At 34.4% G+C, this 24,954-nt stretch overlaps 1 protein-coding gene across 7 annotated transcripts in view; it reads left to right on the forward strand.

Annotated features, from left to right (window-relative positions):
- TTK (TTK protein kinase) overlaps positions 1-24,954 on the forward strand; it is a 38,678-nt gene that overhangs the window by 9,497 nt on the left and 4,227 nt on the right. For 4 of the 7 annotated variants that reach the window (XM_060616015.3, XM_060616017.3, XM_060616016.3 and 1 more), the window contains 11 exons: positions 56-147; positions 1,854-1,944; positions 2,924-3,044; positions 6,694-6,842; positions 10,989-11,125; positions 12,928-13,057; positions 15,592-15,684; positions 19,902-20,059; positions 20,192-20,343; positions 21,838-21,962; positions 23,313-23,393. In XM_060616015.3, coding sequence (XP_060471998.2) covers positions 56-147; positions 1,854-1,944; positions 2,924-3,044; positions 6,694-6,842; positions 10,989-11,125; positions 12,928-13,057; positions 15,592-15,684; positions 19,902-20,059; positions 20,192-20,343; positions 21,838-21,962; positions 23,313-23,393 — 1,329 coding nt within the window. The remainder of the gene's footprint in view (positions 1-55; positions 148-1,853; positions 1,945-2,923; positions 3,045-6,693; positions 6,843-10,988; positions 11,126-12,927; positions 13,058-15,591; positions 15,685-19,901; positions 20,060-20,191; positions 20,344-21,837; positions 21,963-23,312; positions 23,394-24,954) is intronic. The other 3 variants (XM_060616019.3, XM_060616020.3, XM_060616018.3) reach the window with 3 other exon arrangements.

Raw genomic sequence — 24,954 nt, forward strand, 5'->3', positions numbered from 1 at the left:
GTGAGGTCTATACTTATTTCCTAGTTGGTTACTTAATCTTTCAAAACATTTCTAGTCATGCCCTTTTGGAAGAGTCCCAGTTAACCTTCTAAGTAGCCCGGATTATGGGAAGACAGATGATTCAGTTGTACCAAGTTTTACAAAAAGGTATGTTTGAATTTTAATTTTTTAATTTGTTTTCAATACTTAAAGATTGATGACAGGATGGTCACACAGTTTTTTATTGCATAATAGTAATTATGATTAAGTATTTTTACTTAGTATTAAAGGTTAGGGACAAAGGAATGAGTGGGGAATGTGACTTTATTTTGCTTTTCACTCATTAAAAATTAAAGAAATGGGGGCACCTGGCTAGCTCTGTTGGTGGAACATGTGACTCTTGATCTAGGTAAGAGTTGTGAGTTTGAGCCCCATGTGAGGTGTAGAGATTACTTAAAGGTAAAAATCTTAAAAAAAAAAAAAAAAAAAAGAATGATTAACAAATTATGGAACATGGAGGAAAAAATATTAAATCAATATTAAGCTTAAAAGATATATGCAGACATCTTTGGGGTAAAAACTCCTAGTATCTGGGCATTTCTCGCTTATGGGTAGTTTCTCTGGTAAGAATCCGTTTCTTATGTTTGTGAAAGTCTTCATAGCAGGGGAGGAAGGAGGTCTAGGAACAATTTCTTTGCTAGCAAGTTCAAGGAAAAGAATAACTATCAGTGGGAAAGATGATTAATTCACTCATTTGCTACAGAACCCAGGGCATCAAGAGGTGGGGCAGAGCAGGTAGAGATGAAATATTGTTCATCACGTCCAATGTGTTCTCCTTTCTTCAACCTGGATATTTATCCCCTTAAAAGAAGCGGGAATCTAGTTTTCCATCTTAGCTAAGGGAATTATTCTGGTCTGTTCTTAACTCTAACCATTCTTGGTAACCTTATTTCTATTAGAAAAAGCCCCTTGGATTCCAGAGAATCATTTTGCAAATAAACTTCAGAAATACAACAGGTTGTTTTTATCATTTATTTATTTATAAAATGTTTATTTATTCATTTTTGAGAAAGAGAGTGAGCACACGTGTGTGCACAAGCAGGAGAGGGTGAGGGGCAGAGAGAGAGGGAGACAGAAAATCCCAAGCTGGCTCATGCTGTCAGCGCAGAGCTCAATGCAGGGCTCAAACCCACGAACTGTGAGATCATGACCTGAGCTGAAATCAAGAGTCATTGGATGCTTAACTGACTAAGCCACCCAGGCGCCCCTGATTGTTTTTAGTTGGCATCTTTAATTAAAATTTGGTTATACTTAGCACTTGACTAAAGATAGATACTAAGCATATTTTGGTTGTCCAGAATCTTATGAGATGACTTTTTTCTTGTCTCCATTTTAAATACCTCTCCGAATAATAAAAGGAGACTTTCTCCCATTGTAAAAAAATAAAAATAAAACAAAACCAGCCATTTTCTTGGTGCTTGCCATGATACACTGTATGGTTGGCACTGTGGAGGCCTATGGAAAGGTTTATACTCTAGTCCTTTTCCTTAAGCTGCTTGCATTTCTAAGTGTGGTTTCACCTACATACTGCTGTCCCCTTCTTTACCACATTCCTACTTAGCCCCAATTGTTACTTATTACGTTATGAAGTACAAAATCACCTACCACTTATCTGTCCTTTTCATCATTGCCCAGCACCTAACTTCATTACATTTGTACTACAATCATGTTATTTTTAAAAATAATTTTTCAAGAGATCTTTCCAATTAAAAAGTGTATATATTGTTAAGAAGTCAATTTTAAAATGGAAAAAATAGCACATTAAAAAGATTAATTTCAAATTAAGCATTAAAACTATTTTGGTTTGTGGGTAGCAGACAGACCTCTGGATCAGAACGCCAAGATATGATTGTACCTGGATCTAAATCAAGTGGAAATGATTCCAGTGAATTGAGAAATTTAAAGGTATCTTAATTTTTAAATCTTTATATGGAGCAAGGTTTCCTGATCTAGGATCCATGGAGTTTTTCCTGGGGAAGGGGTCCAACAGTGTTCCTGAAGCCCCAAGAGATACAGGACCACTAGTGGGAAGTGGTACAGAAGTCCTAAACTGTTCCTCCAAAGTTGAGGAACATGTACATTTCATGTAGAGAAATGATCAATGATCTCCTGGGATAACTTTGACATAATACTTATCATGCTTATATTTAAACAGACTAGTTGGGTTTGGGAATAGCTAGGGGAGTCATTCCCCCCAAATTCTGTTTCTTGGCTGGTGTGTTTAATCATATGTTCTGACAGGACATCTTATATAGCAATGAGAGTAAATTGTGATGTGTCTTTGTAAATGCAAAGACTGGAAACAGTTTTAGTCTCCTACTGTTCTTATTGTACTTGAGTTCAACCCCTGGCCTCACAATGTGGGTCTTTTCAAGTTTATATTTTTTGTAATTCATCTTTTTCATGGTCTATGCTTATTATTTTAACTGATCATAGCTACCTTAGAGAATAGTGCATAGTTGTTTAAGAAGTTTACTTTTTGGATTTTAGAATAACTACTGTTTTAGACTTATGCAAATCTTAATTTTCACTAATGTTATTTTGGGGATAAAATACCATCATAGTCACAAAATAATGAGGCATGTCTTATGTTATATTCAAATTTTCAACCTCTCTTTTTAAGTGATTATATTTTATGAGTTGATTACGTCCATTGAAAGCACATTGGCCAAATTTATGGTTATGGCCAGTTCCACTGTTCTAGTCAATAATTCAAGAAGTTAATCTTTTCACAGTTTGTGAGTCTATATCTGATTATAGTAGATAATTTTCTTAGCAATCTTTTCACATAGATGAGACTTTAGTCTATTGAACACTAAGACAAATTTGTACTATTACTGTTTATGAGACTTTATTATTTTTATGTCTTATTCTTTTCATGTAGTCTATTCAAAATATCCATTCCAAGGAACCTCTGATGTCGGATGAGAAGAGTTCTGAACTTATTACAGATTCAGTAACCTTGAAGAATAAAACTGAATCAAGTCTTCTATCAAAATTAGAAGGTAAGAGAGACAAAATAGGCTTTTATTAATTAAGAATAGCACTCTGGTGCTTGTGAAAGTTGACCAGCCATCTACAAATTACAATGTAAGACTATATGTCCCTTTATCTTGTATGTCAATTGAATTATATAGAGTCTATGAAAAGTGTTGAATTCTGTAGCAGTGGAAGTTTATTTGGCTAAAAGCTGTGTAAAAGCAAGAGTGGAGGGAAAGTACATTGGGGCTGAGTTAGGTTTTTCAGTTGGCTTGACAAATACTTTTCTGGAAAAAAACACAAGCTGTATCTTTATGATAATTCTCTTTTTTATCAGACATTTGATTTTCTACTATATGAGTAGTATGATATGTTCTAAGGGGATATAAATGAATGAAACAGTCCCAAGGAGATTGCCATCCAGTGTGGGAGACAGACTGATAAATATAATGCTGTGTAGAATTTTAGAGGGCATATTGAGAAGCACATAAATAAAATGCTGTGAGAATTCAGAAGAAGGAGAAATGTGAGGAACTATTTGGTTTAGGGTAAGAACATGTTTTATGGAGAAGAAAGGTGAAGAACTATTTAGGTTTAAATAGGAAGAAATGGCAATGATAGAGTATTTCAGATGGAGGAAATAATGAAAACAAAAGAATAAAATATTTTAGGAAAAAAAGATAGTCTATGCAGAAAACTATAACAGGTCATACAGAAGTAGAAGGTAAAACTAGGTAAACTGAATTCCACACTTACATTTTTTTTTTTGTAGATATCAGAGTACCATTAGAGATTTTTGAACAAGATCATGAATTGGATGATCCTTGTCCAAACAAAGTTTACCAGATTGACTAATGGTTTTCTTTAAATGGACTGAAGAGGAAAACTGGGACCTACTAGGCTTGTTGAGACTCTTTGGTTTCCAGACTGGAACTTCCCTGGTGTTAGCCCTGAAAAGTTCTATATATAGCAGAATGACCATCAGTTCCCAGCAAACTGAGACTGTTATTCACCCTAGAATGGTTTATTTGCCATTATTTTGATTTGGAATAGATTCCTTTTCCTAGTATTTGAAGGATATTTTCATGGCATCTATCATAAACTGGTATTACTGAAAAATTATCTTTACCAAATATGCTTGTTAATAATACTAATCTTATACCTAATTTAATGTTTTTCAGTAAATACTTGTTGAGTACCTATACAGTGCCAGTAATACTTTATTATATAGTAAAACTGCCAATTACAAAATCACCCAAATCATGAGAGTACGGTCTGTTGAAATATCATTCCATTCATACGCGTTTGAGTGTATCCAAAGAGTGGGGTTGTAGGGTCACAGAATGTGTGTATGTTCAACTTTGGCAAATAGTGCTAGTTTTCTAGAATGGTGGTCCCTTTGACTAGCAGGGATGTTGCTCTTGCTCCATATTAGTCCCAATTGTTTTATTGTTGGTTTTTAATTTTAGACATTTGGATGCTGCTAAGTGATATCTTACTGTGGTTTTAATTTGCGCTTCTCTGATGGTTTATGATGTTGAACATCTTTTTTTATGTTTATTGGCCATTTGGATATTCTCTTGTGAAGTACTTGTTTGAAACTCTTGCCAGTTTTTCTATTGGGTTTTCTTTCTTTTTCTCATTGATTTTTAGGAGATATTTATATCATCTAGATACATATCCTTTGTTGCATATGTGTGTTGCAAGTAATTTCTCCCATTATGTAGTGAAGACTTTTTAGGAAAATAAATTCTTTTTTTTTTTTTTTTTAATTTTTTTTTTTTTTTAACGTTTTATTTATTTTTGAGACAGAGAGAGACAGAGCATGAACGGGGGAGGGGCAGAGAGAGAGGGAGACACAGAATCTGAAGCAGGCTCCAGGCTCTGAGCCATCAGCCCAGAGCCTGACGCGGGGCTCGAACTCACGGACCGCGAGATCGTGACCTGAGCTGAAGTCGGCCGCTTAACCGACTGAGCCACCCAGGCGCCCCGGAAAAGAAATTCTTAATTATTATGCATTTTAATTTATCAGTCTTTTCCTTTGTGGTATTTCCTATGTCTTTTAACAAATCTATGCCTGCTCCAAGATTGTAATGATATTTCTGCATATTTTAGATGATTTATCATTTTGCCTTTCACATATGGACTTACATTCTAACTGAATTTAATATTTGTGTATAAGTAAGATGACGTATCAAGATTCTGTTGTTTTTTTCCCTCATGTGGATATCCAGTCGGTCCAGCATCATTTATTGAAAAGACCCTCTTTTCCCGTCAGTGAATTATAATGTTTATTTATTTATTTTTGAGAGAGAGACAGAGAGTGAGCAGGGGAGGGGCAGAGAGAGATGGAGACAGAATCCTGAGCAGGCTCCATGTTGTCAGCACAGAGCCTGACGTAGGACTCAAAACTCATGAACCATGAGATCATAACCTGATCCAAAAGAGTCTGATGCTTAACTGACTGAGCCACCCAGGCGCCCCTCCCTTAGTGAATTATAAATTAGATATCCTGTGATATCTGGTTTTGGATTCTTCTCTGTTCCATAGATCTTTGTGCCAATACTATCTTATTTACTGCAATCAATTGAAAATCTTCCAACTTCACTCATCTTCAAGGCTGTATCAGCTATTGGGCCTTTTGGGTTTCCATATAAATATTAGAATCTACCAGTTTCTTTTTTTAAAATGGGATTTTTTTTTATTGAGATCCTAATGGGACAGGTTCGCATTTATCAGATAGGTTTTCTAATCCACTAATCTGGCATATATCCCTTCATTCATTTAAGTAGTATTTAAGATGTTATTGAGAACTATTTTCTGTTAGAGGTTTTTCTTCTCTTTTGCTAGAGTTCTTGCTAGATACCTGGCATTTTCAATGCTGTGATGGTGAATGGAATATTTTTAAACTATTTTTTCATCTTCTACCTCATTGCTGGTATATAAAAATACAGCTGGTTTTAGCTATTGATCTTAGATATAGTCAGTGAGTTACTAAATTCACGGAATAATTCTAACATTTTTCTATGAATTCTTTCATAGAAAGAAAATAATATAACATTTTTTCCTTATCCTTTTAACCTTCATTTTTTTCTTTGTATTGCATGTAACATCATAATGAATAGAAGAGATGATAGGTGGGCAATCTTATTACTTATTTTAGAGGGAAGCTTTCCATATTTTACCTTTGTATGAAATAATTGCTGTAGATTTTTTATCTACTCTTAATCAAATGCCAAAACAGTGAATTTTGCTTTATACCTAGATTATCATTAGATATTTTTTGTGACTGTTGAATCTTGTCAGAATGCTTTTTCTGCATTTATTGAGTTGATCATGTATTTTTCTTCTTAGTCCTGTTATTATGGCAAATCAAATTGATTTTCACATGTTAAGCAAACTTCACATTTAAGAATAAACATAACTTAGTCATAATTCAAGTAAAAGTAGGCTCCAGGCTCTGAGCTGTCAGCACAGAGCCTGATGTGGGGCTCGAACTCACAAACTGCTAGATCGTGACCTGAGCCTAAGTCGGTCACCTAACCAACTGAGCAACCAAAGCACCCCTTCTCTCTTTGTACTAATATAGTTTGTAACATGTTTCGTATTTCAGATTTAATTTTATTATCAAATATTCTTTCCTTTTATTGATAACAACAACAAATGCAATTTCAGAAATTAAGGAACATCAAGAACCAAAGGTTCCAGAGAGTAACCAGAAACAATGGCAGTCTAAGAGAAAGTCAGAATGTATAAACCAGAATCCTGCTGTATCTTCAAATCAGTGGCAGATTCCAGACACAGCCCAAAAAGTTGATACAGAGGTAACTTTCTTTTCCTCTAAAGTGTAACATTGCCATTATTTGTAATGTGATGGTCATGTTAAATTTTTTTCTTTTATTAAATCCTTATGTACCATTTTTAGTGGAATAGTTTACTTAAAGGATGTTTCTTATTATTCACAAAACAATGATCACTACTAGTGACAGATTCAGTAAAAGTATGTCAAGCTGAAGTCTTTTTTTATTTTCAGTGGTGCTTTTGGATTTCTGGTAGACTGTGCAGGGGTCAGCAAACTACAGCCTATATCAGTCAAATCTAGTTCTCAGCCTGTCTGTAAAGTATGTTTTACTGGAAGACAACCATCCCCATTTATTACTGTCTAGGGCTGCTTTTGAACTGTAACAGCAGAATTGAGTAGTTGCAACAGAGACTCTGCCTTAAAAAGCCCCATATGTTTACTACCTTGCCCTTTACAGAATATGATATGCTGACCCCTGAACCAGTGCAATGCTGTACCAAAAGATTTGATAATTTCCTATTATCCCATGGATAAAATAGAAAAATATAGACTAGACACTGTATGTGAATTTATAACAGGTTGAATGATCATTCCCAGTGGTCAAAGGTCATTTCAGAAGGAATGATCTGGTAGGTTACTAGAGAGTCATACTATATATAGTCCATGGCTATACTGTCCTCACTACTTTCAGTTATATTCTAACTCAGTGGGTTCTCACATGTTTTTGTGTTGGGATCCTCTTTACACTCTTCATTATCAAGACCACTAAAGAGCTTTGTTTATGTACGTTATATTTATCTGTATTTACTGTATTAGAAAGTAAAACAGACATTTTAAAAATATTTATTAACTTACTAAAAATAACAATAATAAATCACATGTGAATATAGATATTTTATGAAAAATAAGTATTTTTGTGTTTTCTTTTATTGAGGTGTAATTGACATATAACATCAGTTTCAGGTGTACAATCTAACTCAATATTTGAATTATGAAGTGATCACCATAATAAGTTCAATTAACATCTGTACCCATACAGCTACACAATTTTTTTTCTTATGGTGAAACTTACAAGATTTACTCTCTTAGCAATTTTCAAATATGCATATAGTATTAATAAATATAGCCACCATGCTACACATGCATCCTCATAACTTATTTTGTAACTGGAAATACCTTTGTATGTCTTTATTTAATGTTTATTTATATTAGAGAGAGAGAGAGAGAGGCACACAGAATCTGAAGCAGGCTCCAGGCTCTGAGCTGTCAGCACAGAGCCTGCCATGGGGCTCAAACTCATGGACCTCCAGATCATGACCTGAGCCAAAGTCAGATGCTTAACAGACTGAGCCACCCTGGTACCCTATCTTTGTATCTTTTGATCCCTTTCACCTGTTTCGTCCACCACCCATCCCCACTGCTGTCAACCATTAATTTGCCCTCTGAATCTATGAAGTCGTTTTTTTGTTTGTTTGTTTGTTTTAGTTCATAGGTAAGTGATATTATGCAGTATTTGTCTATATCTGGCTTATTTCACTTAATGCCATCAGCGTCCATCCATGTCACAAATGGCAAGATTTCATTCTCTTTTATGGCAAATACTCCACTGTATACTATGTATATATACACACACCATATTTTCTTTATCCGTTCATCCATCAGTGGACACTTAGGTTGTTTCCATGTCATGACTATAGTAAATAATGCTGCAGTGAACATAAGATTGTATCTTTTTGAGTTAGTATTTTCATTTTCTTTGGATAAATACCCAGAAGTGGAACTGCTGGATCATATGATAGTTCTATTTTTAATTTTTTGAGGAACCTTCCTACTGTCTTCTATAGTGGCTGCACTGATTTACATTCCTACCAATATTGCACAAGAATTCTCTTTTCTCCACATCCTTGCCAACACTATTAGTTTTTGTCTTTTTGACAAAATTCTAACAGGTATGAGGCTTTTGTCTTTTTGACAAAATTCTAACAGGTATGAGGTGGTATCTCAGTGTGGTTTTGATTTGTATTTCCCTGATGATTAGTGATGTTGAACGTCTTTTTCTCTACCTGTTGGCTATCTATATATCTTTGGAAAAATATGTCTATATGTTTAGACATATTTACATATTCTGCCCAATTTTTAATTGGATTGTTTGCTTTTTTGCTATTGAATTGTAGGGGTTCATTATATATCTTGGATATTAACCCCTTATCAGATACATGATTTGCATATATTTTCTCCCATTCAGTAGTTTGCCTTTTCATTCTGTTAATGATTTCCTTTGCTGCGCAGAAGCTCTTTAAGTTCAATTATAGCCCCACTTACTTATTTTGCTTTTGTTGCCTTGTTGCCTTTGCTTTTGGTATCACATCCAAAAAAATCCTTGCTAAGACTCCTATCAGGGAGCCTACTGCCTGTGTTTTCTTCTAGAACTTTTATGGTGTAGGGTCTTACATTCAAGTCTTTAATCCATTTTGATTTAATTTTTGTATATAGTGCAAGAAAGTGGTCCAGTTTCATTCTTTTGCTTGTTGCTGTCCAGTTTTCCCAACACCATTTATTGAAGAGACTTTATCTTATTTAATTAAAGATCTAAGTAATAAAGTAAATAATAAATATTAGATGGGAAGAATCCTGATGGGTTAAATCATGCATCATATGAAACAGCATCTTTTCTTTTTTCTTTTTGAAACTTGAAAGTCAATAGCAGGGTGAGAGGACTCAAAACCATTTATTTGTCATTAGGGAAATGCAAATCAAAACCACAATGAGATACCACTGCATACCCACTAAGATGCTATAATTTAAAAGAGACAATAACAAATGTTGGTGATGAAGTGGATAAATTGGAACCCTCATGTACTACTGGTAAGAATATAAAATGGTGTAGTTACTTGGAAAATGGTATGGCAGTTTCTCAGAAGGCTAAATATAGAGTTATCATATGATCTAGCAATTCTACTTATAAGTATATACTCAAGAAAACTGAAAATCTATATCCACACAAAAACTTGTACTTGCATGTTCATAGCAGCATTATTCATAATTGCCAAAAGTGGAAATAATCCCAAATATCCAACAGCTGGTGAGTGAATAAACAAAATGTGGTACTTTAATTTCATTATTTCATTTTATTATTCCACAATGAAAGGTAATGAAGTACTAACAAATGCTACAACATGGATGAACTTTAAAGACATGCTAAGTGAAAGAAATCTATCACAAAAGGCCACATATTATGTGATCCCATTTATAAGAAATGTCCAGAATAGGCAAATCCATATAGAGGCAGAAAGTAGATTAGTGGCTGCCAGAGACTAGGAAGAGTGGAGAACAGAGGGTGACCACTAATGGATATGGAGTTTCTTAGGATGATGAAAAGGTTTTGTAATAAAATAGTGCTGATTGTGTACTCTTGTGAACATACTAAAATCCACTGGATAGCATACTTATGAAAAGAAGAAAAAGGAATTAGGTGGTTTCCTGAAGTCACTGCTTCTCCAGCAGCCCTCTCAAGTAGAGATTGTTTTTATTTCACATCTCACTTACCTTATAGCTAAAAACTCCCTGTAGCTATATCCAGATCATTTCTTCTCTTACAGAGCCCTGACCTTTTGAGGCTCCTGTTTTTTGGATATACCATCCTGTTCCTTGCTCATTGCTATCATCTCTGGACATCCTAGTGACTCCCCATCATTCCTTGAGGATATTAGGCTCTGGATAACTTCCACCTACTTCTGATTAATAATTTCTTCCTCCCTTCTGACCATTTCCTTAATTGCACTTTAGCTACCCATTCCTATATCCCATATACTGTGGTTTTATTGATTAAAGGAAGCTAAGTTTTCAGAAGTACAGAGTACTTATTTAGATTATAGAAGTTCAGTAATGGTTATAGTAGTCCTGATGGCAGAGGATATTAGATCTTGTTTTGTTAAACAATACCATGAGTCTTCCCTCTCCTTGTAATCCTTTTGAAGAAAATATAGGCTTCAGAACTTAGAGTGAAAGCTATACTAAAAAGTTATTGGAAGTCTGGAATACATATGTTTACTTATTTTAGCATGTTTGTGTATTACATTATTTTTTCTTTTAGAAATTAAAATGTTTGTAAAGCTATTGAACAGGTGTCTAAAAACTGTAAATCGTGATTTTTTTTTTTTTTTTTTAGCAGAAACAAACCACTTTTGAGCAACCTGCCTTTTCAGTTTCAAAGCAGTCACCACCAATATCAGCACCTAAATGGATTGACCCAAAATCTGTTTGTAAGACACCCAGTAGCAGTGCCTTGGATGATTACATGAGCTGGTAATTACTTTTGGCATTCTAGTTTGGCACAGTGGAAATAACATGGGCTTCGGGGTTAAATAGATCTGAAGTTGAATCCTGCTCTGTTACTTTAAAGAGTTTCCAAATTTATATTATTTTTCTGAGCATCAGTTATTTCACCTGTAAAAGGGGAGGGGAAGATGGCTACAATACATTTTTAAGGATTGTTTTGAAAGTCTCTGTCCTATTGTAATTTGTACCTACAATCTATAAATACTCTAAATATGTAAAACTTCTTGGTAATTACATATTGCTACATGGATATCTTTATGTAACTGAGAGAGGTATTTTAAAGGTTAGCATTCTTATACATGATAAAGGGTAGCTACATTTTATAGCAAAGGAGGGTTTTTAATTGGAATGTGATAGTTTCTGAAAGAAGTTGGTTGTATAGGTCACATAGTTCTGGGAGTGTTCAAAGGTAAAAGACTTGAGTGTATGGGAATGAGGGATGAGTAAAGAAATTGGATGGTCAGTGCGGATTGATAGGAAACACAGGGATATTGCAAAAGCAAATTAATGACATTTCAAAGAAAGAAAATAAAGGAATGTGGCACATCATATCATCCAACTAGTAGCTATATTTTTAATGTCTTAGAGGATAACTTAAGTCCATGATGCCTTTTGTTTTTAATTTTCATAATGTAATCTTTGATTTTAATTAGAACTGGCCTTAGAAGTTTTATAACCTGGGCTCTTACCAGTTTAATATAGTTTTGCTATATATTACTTCATTTTATTATATGTGGAATATTTTAATTTTTTTTTTAAGTTTATTTATTTATTTTGAGAGAGAGAGAGAGCAGGGGAGGAACAGAGAAAAGGAGAGAGAGGGGATCCCAAGCAGGCTCTCTACAGAGCCTGATGTGGGGCTTGAACTCATGAACTGCGAGATCATGACCTGAGCTGAAGCCAAGAATTGGATGCTTGACCTATTGTGCCACCTAGACACCCCATATGTGGAATATTTTAAAGAAAGTTGATAACTAGAATAGTGATATAGTTATTTTTTGTGAAGTTAGGTTATATATTGTCAACAAGTATTTAAACTCCTTTGTGCCAAGCACTCTTCTAGGTGTTGAGGATGTGATAGTGAATAAGATAAGCAAAACACAAATGTGAACTCAACAGCTTTAATCTCAAAAGTCCAAACTCCTGGGGGCGCCTGGGTGGCTTGGTCGGTTGGGCGTCTGACTTTGTCTCAGGTCATGATCTCATGGTCCGTGAGTTGGAGCCCTGCGTCGGGCTCTGTGCTGACCGCTCAGAGCCTGGAGCCTGTTTCGGATTCTGTGTCTCCCTCTCTCTGTGACCCTCCCCCGTTCATGCTCTGTCTCTCTCTGTCTCAAAAATAAATAAACGTTAAAAAAAAATTAAAAAAAAAAAAGTCCAAACTCCTGTAATGTAATTGGCTTTCTGATAGCATGCTGTTGTAGAGCACTATTGTTAAAAAGCACTCGTATACAATAGGCTGACCTTTGCATTGGCTAAATTTTCTAAAATAACCCCAACTTCACTTTTAAATGCCATCTTATTATTTTTACTAGTAAGGATTTCTTGTCTAGGGACAAAAAATTACTTTCAGAAAGAATTTCCTCAAAATGAAATTTCTGGTGATAGTATATCTAGAATAAATAACTTAGCTATATTATGAAAACTGATGTGGATTCTGTTTGATGTAATACATTTAAGTTTATATGCATCTTTTAAAATCACACAAACACTGAGTCAGAATCTTGTTTCTACATTTTTCATGTTTTAAATTAAAACCATTTCTTTCCTAGTTTTAGAACTCCAGTTGTAAAGAATGACTTTCCACCTGCTTGTCAGTTGTCAACACCTTATAGCCAACTTGCCTGTTTCCAGCAGCAGCAGCAGCAGCAAATACCTGTTACTCCACTTCAAACTTTACAGGTTTGATAAATTTTATTTATGATGGTATATGTTTAAGGTATGATCCAAAGATTTTATTTTCATAGCATCTAGTTGTTAGGAAAGGCCTTAAGAACTTGTCCATTCTTAGGCAAAACTCTTAATAGGGAAAACCTATTAAGGGTGCCTTGTGACTTTGAGAGGTTAGTTATTGAAGAAGCTAATGAAGCTTTTTCATGAACTAGGCCAAAAGACCCAGTTTGAATAGCTAGGCAAAATTTGTCTTGTAATTTAGGTAACTTTTTATTCTGTTTCACTACTTAAGCCTACTATTAACTGTGCAGCCTCATTTCACTGGCTGGTTAATATGCAGTTAAGTTTTCAAGAGTATCAGAATAGCAATATAAGATGCTACTAAAATATAAAGTAATTATAAAAATAGGAAAATTTTTGCTGGTGAGGCAATTGTATTGTCATCTGGATAAAAAATACTCCTGATATCAATACTATTAAAATTAGTTTCTAATAACTGAGTGGCCACTAAATACTGGTGGAAAGCATGAACTTTGAAGAGAGGCTTTCTGGCCATGACTCTTGGCCTCACTACTTACCAACTGTGTGACCTTTTGTAAGTTACTTAAATTTTCTGTGGCCATTTCATCATCTATAAGGTGGGGATAATAAAGATACCTACCATAGAGGATAATTGTGAAGATTAAATTAGTTAACATATATGGAACTTGTACAGTGGAGCCTGCTACTTAGTAAAGAAAAGATAGCAGCAATTGTTATTTAAATAAAACAGCAAAACACACACACACACACACACACACACAAACAGGTAATTAGCTATTACATATTGAGAGATTAAAAAAAAAAATTAGCTAACAAAAAGTGAAACAATGGTCACCAGTGTCTAGAGGGAGGGAGGAATGAGGAATTACTGTTTAATGGGTGTAGAGTAAAATGCAAATTTTTGTTATGTATATTTTGCAATTAATAAAGAACAAAAAAGCTGACAATAGATTATCCTATGGAAAGAGAAATAGTATTTTGAAGATTGAAGCAGAATAATAAATTACTAAGGAGAAAAAGATGATCAGGTTTGTCCATACATTGATTCAAAACATTTGTTGAACTCTTCCTCATGTCAGACCCTGTTTGAGTTGATATCTAGAAGTCAAGTCATGACCACATGAATGGGCCAGGAGCCTTCTAGAAAAGGCCAGTGTCAGGAGGAAACTAAAAAGAGTCCAAGAGGGACAGGTGATCCTTAGGGTTCCTCTGGGCCCTTTGAACTTTACCCCAAGAGGGATAAGAAGCTGTGTAACAGGTTGGAGCAGGAAAGTGAAGTGATCTTATTTGCATTTTGAAAAAAACTACTCTGGCCACAGTGAGGAGGATGGGCTAAGGGGGATGTGGAATGTCCTATGTAGGAAACTGAACTTCACATTAGTATTGAGTCAGAAATAAGCCAGAATTACTTACTCTAACAACTGTCAGCAGTTAGGGGGCAAAAACATTGAACTGCTTTCTTCTCTCTCAGAAGTCTTCAGTTTAAGTGCGAGAAGATGCTCCAAAAGGAAGAGGGGTGGGAGTAGGTAGTGAAGAGCCTTTCTGAAATTATAACTGAATGAAAAATAACAGGTACATATTTCAAAGCCTAATACTTTCTTACAGAAAACATATTTCATGACTCAATAGTGTTTTTTAACCCCTGAGGTTAAAAGGTAAAGAAAGAGATTACATGAGAGAGTTCTACCATTTGGGATTTAAAGCAGGACTTGGTTAAATTGAGGTTTATTCAGACAGACCCGTTTCAACTTAGTAAATCAGCTAATCAGATGCGCTTTGTGTCTTCAGCTTTCTTGTCAGCTTGGAATGGGTCCTCTTCACTGCACTCCATCTGTGCAAAGCATTTATAGATTCTCTGAGAGCTCTGGCATAAGGGAAGGGAAATGGGGTCTGTTGCAATAGTACATCAGCTACAAGTTTGCCAAGGTAGATGCTGAAGTTCAAATTAACTAACTTGTTGAACATCATTCAGCAGAAAGGGGGCATTGCTGAAATTTGCATTTGTCTGATTGACTCTGGAGCTAGCATACTGCTTCCCTTATAATGTAGTGCTAAATGAGGAAGAAGAATTTAGATATAATTATTTATGCATGTATGTAAGTGAAGAGGGATATATAAGAAAAAAGAATAAGGTGAAAAGTAATAGCTTGTGAGTTTGTGTATTGGCATTAAGTGTTTTCTCCCCTGAATCTTCTATTTATTTATGTTAAGAAGTAAAGGTGAACATTGTATGTCAACTATACTTAAATTTAAAAGTTTTTTTTTTTAAATTAAGTAAAGGCAAGTTAGAGGGAGACCTTGGAAGTCTATCTATATATTAATAAGTTTATTAATTTGACTAAAATATGTAAACTTCCTCTTTAAAATATTATGACTAATATCTAATTACTTGAAATTTAAGATAATTTAAAAATTGGAAGCATTTCACTGTACTAAATGCATGCTAGTTTCTCAGGCATATTCTTTGCACCTTTGAATCTTTATATATTTTAATTATTTAGATTTCAGCATCCTCTTCAACAAATGAATGCATTTCAGTTAAAGGAAGAATTTATTCCATATTGAAGCAGATAGGAAGTGGAGGCTCAAGTAAGGTAAGTATCTTAAATATTTAAGAAAGAAAAATATTTTCAGCTTTCCTTTCTTTGTCTTTTTACCCTTTGGGGTTCTTTTTTCTTAACATCTAGGGGCCCATATTGCTTTTGAGCCAAAAATATCCTTATCCCCTGCTCCCATTCCCTCTTTCCAACAAATGACATATCTCTTTAGACCTATCTCCTAATTCTAATTCTCTGTTCTTCCCTCTGATGTCCTATGCCTCTAGATTTCTTCTCTAAATGACATTAACATGGATTTGGGGTGGCAAATGAGGCTATGTATTATCATAAAAGAATCTTTCTAAACATCAGGTAGGGCATGTTGTAAATAATATTTTAGGATGATTCAGCAAGATATATGATTAATATTTTGAGTTTTTTGAGTTTTTCATTTCAAAAACAGTTTAGTAATGAGAGTTTCTGGAATTAGACTAGATCATTTTCTAAATGTATTTGAGCTCTAAATTTACATGGTTCTGCTTTTCTGGGTGGAAGGCATCTCAAAAGATCTGTCTAAACTTACCATCTTTAGTTCTTCTCATTCGGTTCTCTTAAATCCACTTCAGTCAGATTTTTACCTTTATCACTTAGCAAAAACAATTGCTATCAAGATCACCAGTGATCTCAATGTTTTTATTAAATCTAATTCTTTGCTTTAATTTGGGTTACTTAGCATTTGGGAGAGTTGATTGTTCTTTTCTTATTGGAACTTTTTTTTATTCCCACTTGGCCTCCCTCAGTTTTCCTCTTCTCCAATTGGCCATTCCTTTTAAGTGTTCTTGTCCCCCATCCTAATGGTGCAATGCCCCAGGGTTTAGTCCTTGACCTCTTTTCTTCTCTTTCTAAACTCACTGGTGTTGTCCAGACTCATGGTTTTAGATACCATGTATATGCTGACAGTTCTTAAACATCTTTCTAGCTTAGACCTCCCACTTGAATTCCAGACTTGTATATCCAGTCTCATTGCTCACTATCTCTCTTTGGGTGTCTACTAGATATTTAAAACTTAATATGTCCCAAACATAACTCTGGCTCCATAGTGTTTCCCAGTTCAGTAAATGGCAACTTCATTCTTCCACTAACTAGGCCAAAAACTCTGAAATCATAATTGACCTCACTTTCTCTCACACATACACCCAGTCAGTTGGTAAATCTTGTTGGTTCTACCTCAGAGCATATCTAACATTTGCCTATTTCTCACCACCTCCACTACTATCATTTTGTTCAAAACAACTGCCATCTTTCCACCTGGATTATTATAATAGCCGTATCCCTAGTTTCATTGATTTAATCCTTGCTTTCCTGGTGTATTTTAACGTAAGAGTCAGTTTTCCTCTAGATCTCCTCATGTCTTTGCTCAAATATCTTCTCAATCAGGCCTTCCTTGGCCATACTCTTTAGTACCACAACTCTTAACCTTCCAGTCACTGGTAAGCTCCATTTCCTTCTTTATTTTTCTCTGTAGCCCATCCTCTGTGCTTTGTAATTTACTTATTTGGTTTGTTGTTTGTGTCTTCCTGAACTTGAATATAGTTCCATCAAGATAGGGATGTTTGTCTGATTTGCTCAACAGTGTTTGCTCTGTTATCTAGAATACTACCTAGAACATGACAGAGTGAAGTTATTTGTTGAATGAATGTCCCTCCTCAACTGTTTTGCTGTTATAAGTTAAGGATGATGTATGAAGCACAGCCTGTTGGGTTTAAGTTTTACTGTATTTTCTAAGCCAACTAACAATAGCTAGATTTGTTTAAGATGGTCTTGTTAACTTATTATAAAAAGGTGTGTACATTACTATGAGTAGCAGTTCAATAATATTCATTCCTTTTTTGTATACATTTTCTTTCCCTTGTCTCAGATTTCAGGCATGGGAATAAAGGGACAATTGATTTTTATCAATATATTTGAATTATCTGATTTAGTTGCTTTAATAGAAATTCTTTTGTTAACCTTTATTACTTTAGCTATAATTGAATAGTGTCCAGGTGAGATACTTATTTAGTGGCATGTTTTCAGAGGATGTAAAATAATCTTGACGGTGTTTTAAACATTTTTTCCTTGGAGCATAATGAAGATGTTAGCTTAAGTGAAGGGTCAGATGATAAAGACACGACTGACCCATATTTTTTTTAGTGTGATTATATTATCATTTTTTAATTTAATTATTATGGTGGAGTTGACAAAATCAATGTACCTCAGGGAAAGAGGGTAACATGCTTTGTGAAACTAACCATTTATGCTCTATTCTAGAGTTTAGGCAGTGGCCAACTTATACAGTATTAAGAACATTTAGGAAGGTCATAGAGGCTAATAGGAATAGTCATGATACTAGCCTGTCTAGTTCTTTCACCAACTTCCCATGAAACTGAAAATTATAACTCTGATACTATCTCTATGAGATGGAAGTAGAGGCTACTCATCAGTTATTGCAAGAATTTTGCCAGAAAAGGGGCAGTAGGGGAGTAAAAGCACATACGTGCAAAAAGTTGATTGAAAAGTTTTTATTTCCTTCAAAACTTTGAGATCTTATTATATAGTTTTAATATCTTGCAAATATCTTTTTCTGATATACCTGACAACTTTAATAGGTTTTAAAATGTCCACTTCATTCTGTCCTAATTGTCCTTAATGATGGTAGCTAACTTTGCTACATTCCAGACACATCCATCTTGGTCATCCTTCCAACCCTGTGTGGTAGGAACTACTAACAACATTTTAATTCTACTAGAGTGGTAGGTACTCTCAATTCTCTGAGGTTTAGAAGGCTGTTTACCATATACAAAGTGGTTTTACACTGTTTTAAAATTCCTTTTATCATCCTTTGCTCTTTTCTGCGGTCTCTTGCCCTATCACTGTTTTAATGCCCCTCTTTGTCTAATTTGCTGTGTGTGCAAATAAAACCAGTAATACTTTGTTAGTTTTATATTTAAAATTTTAAAGTAACTATACCTGACTGCTTGATAGACTGTCCTTATTAGTACAGTTGTAAATGCATGAATCTCATAGACACATTCGTTCTCTTCTTATCCTTGCCCCGACCTGGTCAAGGTTAAATGGTTTTTAAATAAATGATATTTTACTTCATTTTGTCAAAAGGGATGAATGAATGTAATTTTTCTTGCTTATAATGGCATTTGTATTTGTATACTTGCATTTTAGAAGCCTCATGCCTCTTGCATGTTTTCTGAAAGTTGGACACATTAACAGTATTTTCTACTTTTCAAAATGTATTTATTATCTGCCCTATTGCTTAGAAGTTGACTGTCATTATAGCCAGAGCTGTTTGACCCATACCTGACAGTGGGCTTATAGGAACATCTTGTTCTTGTCAACTTGACTTTGAAAATGGGACCTAATCTGGGGCGCCTGGGTGGCTCAGTCAGTTAAGCTACAGATTCTTGATCTGAGCTCAGGTTTTGATCTCAGGGTGTGAGTTCAAACCCCACATTGTGCTCTGAGCTGGGTGTGAAGCCTACTTAAAGAAAAATTCATAAACTTTGATCTAATCTACTTTTCACAACTGAATATACAAATAGCTTACAATTATTACATATTTTAAAATACCACATGAATGAGATGCCAATTCCAGGCACCTGGAAAAAACACCATCTGTGAAATGAATTGACTCTTTATGAAAGCCCTTAGTAGTTCTTAACATTTTATTGAATTATTTATTTATTTATTTAATTCATTTATGAAAGAGAGAGCATGTGCATGAGTGCAAAACAGAGAAGAGGGCAGCAGTGGTGGGAGAGAGAAAATCTTAAGCAGGCTTCACATTCCCTGCTGAGCTCTATCCCGTGACTTTGGGATCACGACCTGAGCCAAAACCAAGAGTCAGACACTCAACCAATTAAGCCACCCAGGCACCCCTCTTAACATTTTTGAATGTCTTTTGCTTTAGGTTATTTTTTTGGTCAGGGCAACCCAACAGTGTTATGAATAGATATGAAATTTAAATAATCTTTCTTATATGTTGTTATAAAAACTTTATGTTTATGCCTTTGTGTTATTGAATGCCCATTGTCATAGGTAGTTGAGAATGGTCTGTTAACTCTCCTAACATATTTTTTTTCCCTTCAATACTCAAAATAAGCCCAGACACGTTTAATTATTCATATCGGTATTTCTCAACCTAAAATTCTAATAAATTTAGAGATATTGTGATAGTGTAAAAGTAGTGCATTCTAAACTTTTTCTTTTGTTCTATATAGGTATTCCAGGTATTGAATGAAAAGAAACAGATACATGCTATAAAGTATGTGAACTTAGAAGAAGCAGATAATCAAACAATTGATAGTTATCGGAATGAAATTGCTTATTTGAATAAACTACAACAACACAGTGATAAGATCATCCGACTTTATGATTAGTAAGGATTTTTTTTAATATAAAAGAACACTATTTTTGCTATAATTCTACAGATAAAGAAGATAAATACTTAGTCTTAATAGTGTAAGCTAACCATGTATTTTTTTGTTGTTGTTTTTGTTTTTAATGGCAGTGAAATCACGGACCAGTACATTTATATGGTAATGGAATGTGGAAATATAGATCTTAATAGTTGGCTCAAAAAGAAAAAATCCATCAATCCATGGGAACGTAAAAGTTACTGGAAAAATATGTTGGAGGCAGTTTACACAATTCATCAACATGGTATTTTAAAACTCGTTATATGCTGAGTTACAATAATCATTAATAGTGTCATCTTACGATTTTTAGGTATTTGTTATTGGCACCTCTAGACTAGATAAACTAAATATTTGGACGCTCATTTAAAGATGGAGGCACAAAAAACATTTCTTTAAAACACCGTTAACCAAAGGATATAGTGCATGAACTCAAGTCCTCACAGCCATAATGCATCCATAGTGCAAAATATACCCATATCTTTATTAGTATTAACATAGTCCATTATCCTGTGTCTCCAAATAGTTCAGTTATAGCAGATCTGAGACTTTGGGGTTCAGGCATCCCAAAGATCTGAGATGTTTATTGTGCTCATTATGTTAGTCGTTTTGTATTGTGTCCCTTGTGTGGGAGTTGGTTTTATTCTTTTTCAATTGTTAGCCCTAGGTTGTTTTTTTTTTTTTTTACTTGGACTTGGTTCTTTTTAGGGCTTCTCTGCCTTTACCTTATCCTTTTTATTTTTTTTATTTATTATTTTATTTATTTATGTATTTATTTATTTTTACCTTATCCTTTTTAAAAAATAACTGCTAACCTAGATTAATTGTAATTTTTCTCCTCATGTCTCCCTATAAGTTAAAAGATAATTCAGTGATTAAGATCAGGGCTGTAGGGATAGAGGTGTCAGGAGCATTAGGGTCTTCCATCTGACAATATAATTTATGATGTTATCTAGTGGGTGGTGAAGATCATAAACTCTGAAGCCAGAGGCCCTGTCACTTAGGTTTTATGACCTTGAGCAAATTACTTAATCTCTGTGCCTTAGTTTTTTCACTTAAAAGGATAATATTAGTATAGTAATTACCCCAGTTCTGGTGTGAGGATTAAATGATTCAAGATAAGCAGCAAACTTAGAATAGTGCTTGGTACATTGCCGGTACTATATCTTTTTAGAAAATATTAAAAAGGAGGGGCTCCTGAGTGGCTCAGTTGGTTAAGTGTTTGACTCTTGGTTTCGGCTCAGGTCATGATCTCACGGTTGATTGAGATGAGCCTTGCATCGGGCTCTGAGCTGACAGTGTGGAGCCTGCTTGGGATTCTCTTTCTGCCCCTCCCCAACTCACATGCTCTCTTCTCGCTCTCAAGATAAATAAACATTAAAAAAATATTATACATGAGCATTTACTTTGACCAAAGGAATCAACTAGGCCAGTAGATTGTGAAATTTCTTTTTTTTTTTTTTTTTTAACATTTATTGATTTTTGAGAGAGAGAGAGAGAGAGACAGAGTGAGCGGGGGAGGGGCAGAGAGAGGAGACACAGAATCCAAAGCAGGCTCCAGGCTCTGAGCTGTCGGTACAGAGCCCGATGCAGGGCTCTAACTCACGAGCCGTGAGATCATGACATGAGCAGAAGTCGGACACTCAACCGACTGAGCCACCTCGGCACCCCATTGTGAAATATATTTTATACTTAGAATGTTTTACATTGTCTGATATTACAATGGATTTTTATTTTGAAGGCATCGTTCACAGTGATCTGAAACCTGCTAACTTTCTGATAGTTGATGGAATGCTAAAACTAATTGATTTTGGGATTGCAAATCAAATGCAACCAGATACAACAAGTATTGTTAAAGACTCTCAGGTAAGACTTAACGAATGGTTGGTTACTACCCACTACAGTTCAGTTCCATTTCACCTGTAAAGTATTTTGCTAATGGGGATTTTATTTTTCCTACCTCATTCTTCAAAGGATTTGAAACCTTTGTATTAAGAATAGATACTATAAGAATAAAAACCATATTTAATACACTTTAGAGAGTCAAGATCAGGTAGAAACAAATCTGGCACTTTGAAATGATTTTCCTATAGCTGAGGTAGAGAAGCATAATGCCTGTCTTGGAAATCACCTTTGTCATGATCTTGAGTTCACCTGAAACTTTGTCTCAGAGATTCCTGGTAGCAACCAAAGAGGGAATTGCAGTTACATGTTTTTTTTATTGTCCATGAGGTAAGATTATTTCATTCTTCTGGAGAAGTAAAGCTTTTCCTATCACTTGCATTTGAAAAAAAGTTCTTAAGTGGGCCTTCATATTGGAAACAACCATAATATTGTACTCTACTGCCTTTTTCTAATAGGATATGCAGTTACAAACTTAATAAATTTGTCTCCATAAAAACTGAGGTGATAACACCAAAGAATAACTAAAAATAATCCTGCTTGAAGTCAAGATGATGTATTCTATGTATGCAGATTTCTGGTGTGGATGTGCCATAATCCTAGAAGTAAAACTAGACTATTTTTAGGAGGAATAGATGAACAGCATGCCTTTGAAACAATTCTATTTGATAATAACTTCTCTTTGTATCAAAAATATGGCTGAACATGTAATTGTAAATCAACTTGAAGATTCCCTCTATGGCAAGGCCCTAAAGTACAGGTATTCGGTGCTTGAAAACAGAACCACTTATTTTAGACTAAAATAAATGCCTTTTAAGGTTGGCATAATCTGACTGTGGAAACTCTTGCATGGTTTAGATTCCTGCCCCATCTCACTCTGGACATGGGCCCAAGGAATACTTGGAGACATAGCTAGATTTTTGAATTGTTGCTTGGTTGATTTTTTTTTTTTTTTTTTTTAAGCATTCTAGGCCTGTTCCAGCACAGAGAAATGAGTGATATCAATTCCTCAAGTTTATGGCCATTAATATAATTTTAGCCTCTACAGTTTTATGGTAGTTGCCTATCATAATCATAGAAAAAGCTTAGCATTCTGAAAGGAATAACTTTTCTGATTATGGACCCAATTTATTTTTCTGGAGTTGTGAAGAAACTTATGTCCTAATATCATTGTCAGTTACTTGATTTTTTAAAATATATTATTGAAATATGTAATTATTCAAGTTTCTAAGAATCTGACATTTGTGTTTTAAAAAATCTAAAGCAGAATAAAATATTTTCATTGATTAGTGTTTTCTGTGCTTTGGCATACAGGTTGGTACAGTTAATTACATGCCACCAGAAGCAATCAAAGATATGTCTTCCTCAAGAGAGAATGGGAAATCCAAGTCAAAGGTATTATGAAGGTTATTTAGATCCCATTTATCTGGCATCAGAAGGGAATGGACTATTCTCTGATTAAACCTAACGGATAACTGAAAGTTGCTTAAGTTCTAAAACTTTTTAGGCCATTTTAGAGACCTTGCTTTCTTTGGCAAATGGTCATGGGATTCAGTTTTACAGTTATTGATTTGAGACTGTTCTTTTAATATTGTGCTTTTAATACGGGATGTCTCAACAATGTGCTCTAACAAAAAATGTACCCAGGGTATTTTTTTTCAGTTTCAAAATGAAAGGTAGAAATTAAGACTAAATTAGCTCAGAGTTAGGCACATTAAAATGATCCTTGAAGTCTTTTGTTTCCTCTTTGATTCTTACATTTTATCTCTTACTATTTATTCATTTGTGAATTCTACATTTCCAAGTACAATTCTAATAGGCAGTTTTTTCCCAGCCTGCCACAGCTACTTTCCCACTTGCCTTATTTTACCACCTCAGTGAACTTTGTGTTAGCCTCATTGGTGTCTCTTCTTGGGCTCATTTTGCTTGCCTGGATGCCTCTGGCTCCCAAGCTAATCCTTCGTTGCTCTATAGCAGTGTAACCAAGTGCATGCAAGCATTACATTGTTGTCCAGGGACCTGCATTCAAGTAATAGACCTGCCTCTTTGTTAACAACCATCTTTATGAATTAACTTGCCTGGTTTCTTCATCTATAAATTCAGCTTATAAACAGTACCTATTTTAAAGGTGAGGATTAAATGATAAAGAATATAAATCACATAATACATTGTCTAGCCCTAAATAATTGCTTGATAAATATGTGCTTATTTACTAATTATATTTTCCTTCCTAGAAAATTGTGGCTTGTAAATTTCTTTTCAAATAACTGACATAACATTATGTCAAATAGTCTCTTATAAAATTCTTTTTATCATTTGTTTAGCTTCCCCTTTTCTTTTAATACTTAGATTTGTTGTCTTTTTTCTTTTTCTTGGTTAGACTTTCCAAGGTTTTGTTAATTTTAAAGAACCAAGTCTTCATTTATTAATTCTATTTTCATTTGCTCTCTAATTTCTGTTTTTATCTTTATTAATTGTATTTCCTTTAGGTTTCTTTTTTTTTGTAGTTTCTGGATTTAGATAATTGCCAATTTAATTTTTGTATTCTTTCTTAATGAAAACATTAAAACTGAATTTTACTGAGTTTTACTTTAACTTCTACTTCCACTTTTTTGTAGTATTAATTTTCATTAATTCTAAAGTTTTCAGTTGCAGTTTTAAAATACTTTGAAATAAGATTTATTTTGAATTGCTTGTAGAGTTCAGATTTTTTCAGTTTTCAACTAAGTGCTTTAATATTATGGGTAAATCTCCATTCAATGTAATCACCTGCTAAACAGTGGCCTTAATGATTCTGAACAGAAGACAAATTTTTTATCCCACCATGTAAGATAATCCCTGCTTGTGAAAAGCTCAAACCCTTCCCAGTCTAGCTCTGTTTGCAAATTACTTTCCAATGAACATCTGTTGGCTATTTGGAGTTTCTATTCTGAGGTCTATTGGGCACATTCACTAT

This window comes from Panthera onca, chromosome B2 (genome assembly GCF_046562875.1).
Source record: "Panthera onca isolate mPanOnc1 chromosome B2, mPanOnc1 haplotype 2, whole genome shotgun sequence".
Taxonomy (NCBI): Eukaryota; Metazoa; Chordata; class Mammalia; order Carnivora; family Felidae; genus Panthera; species Panthera onca.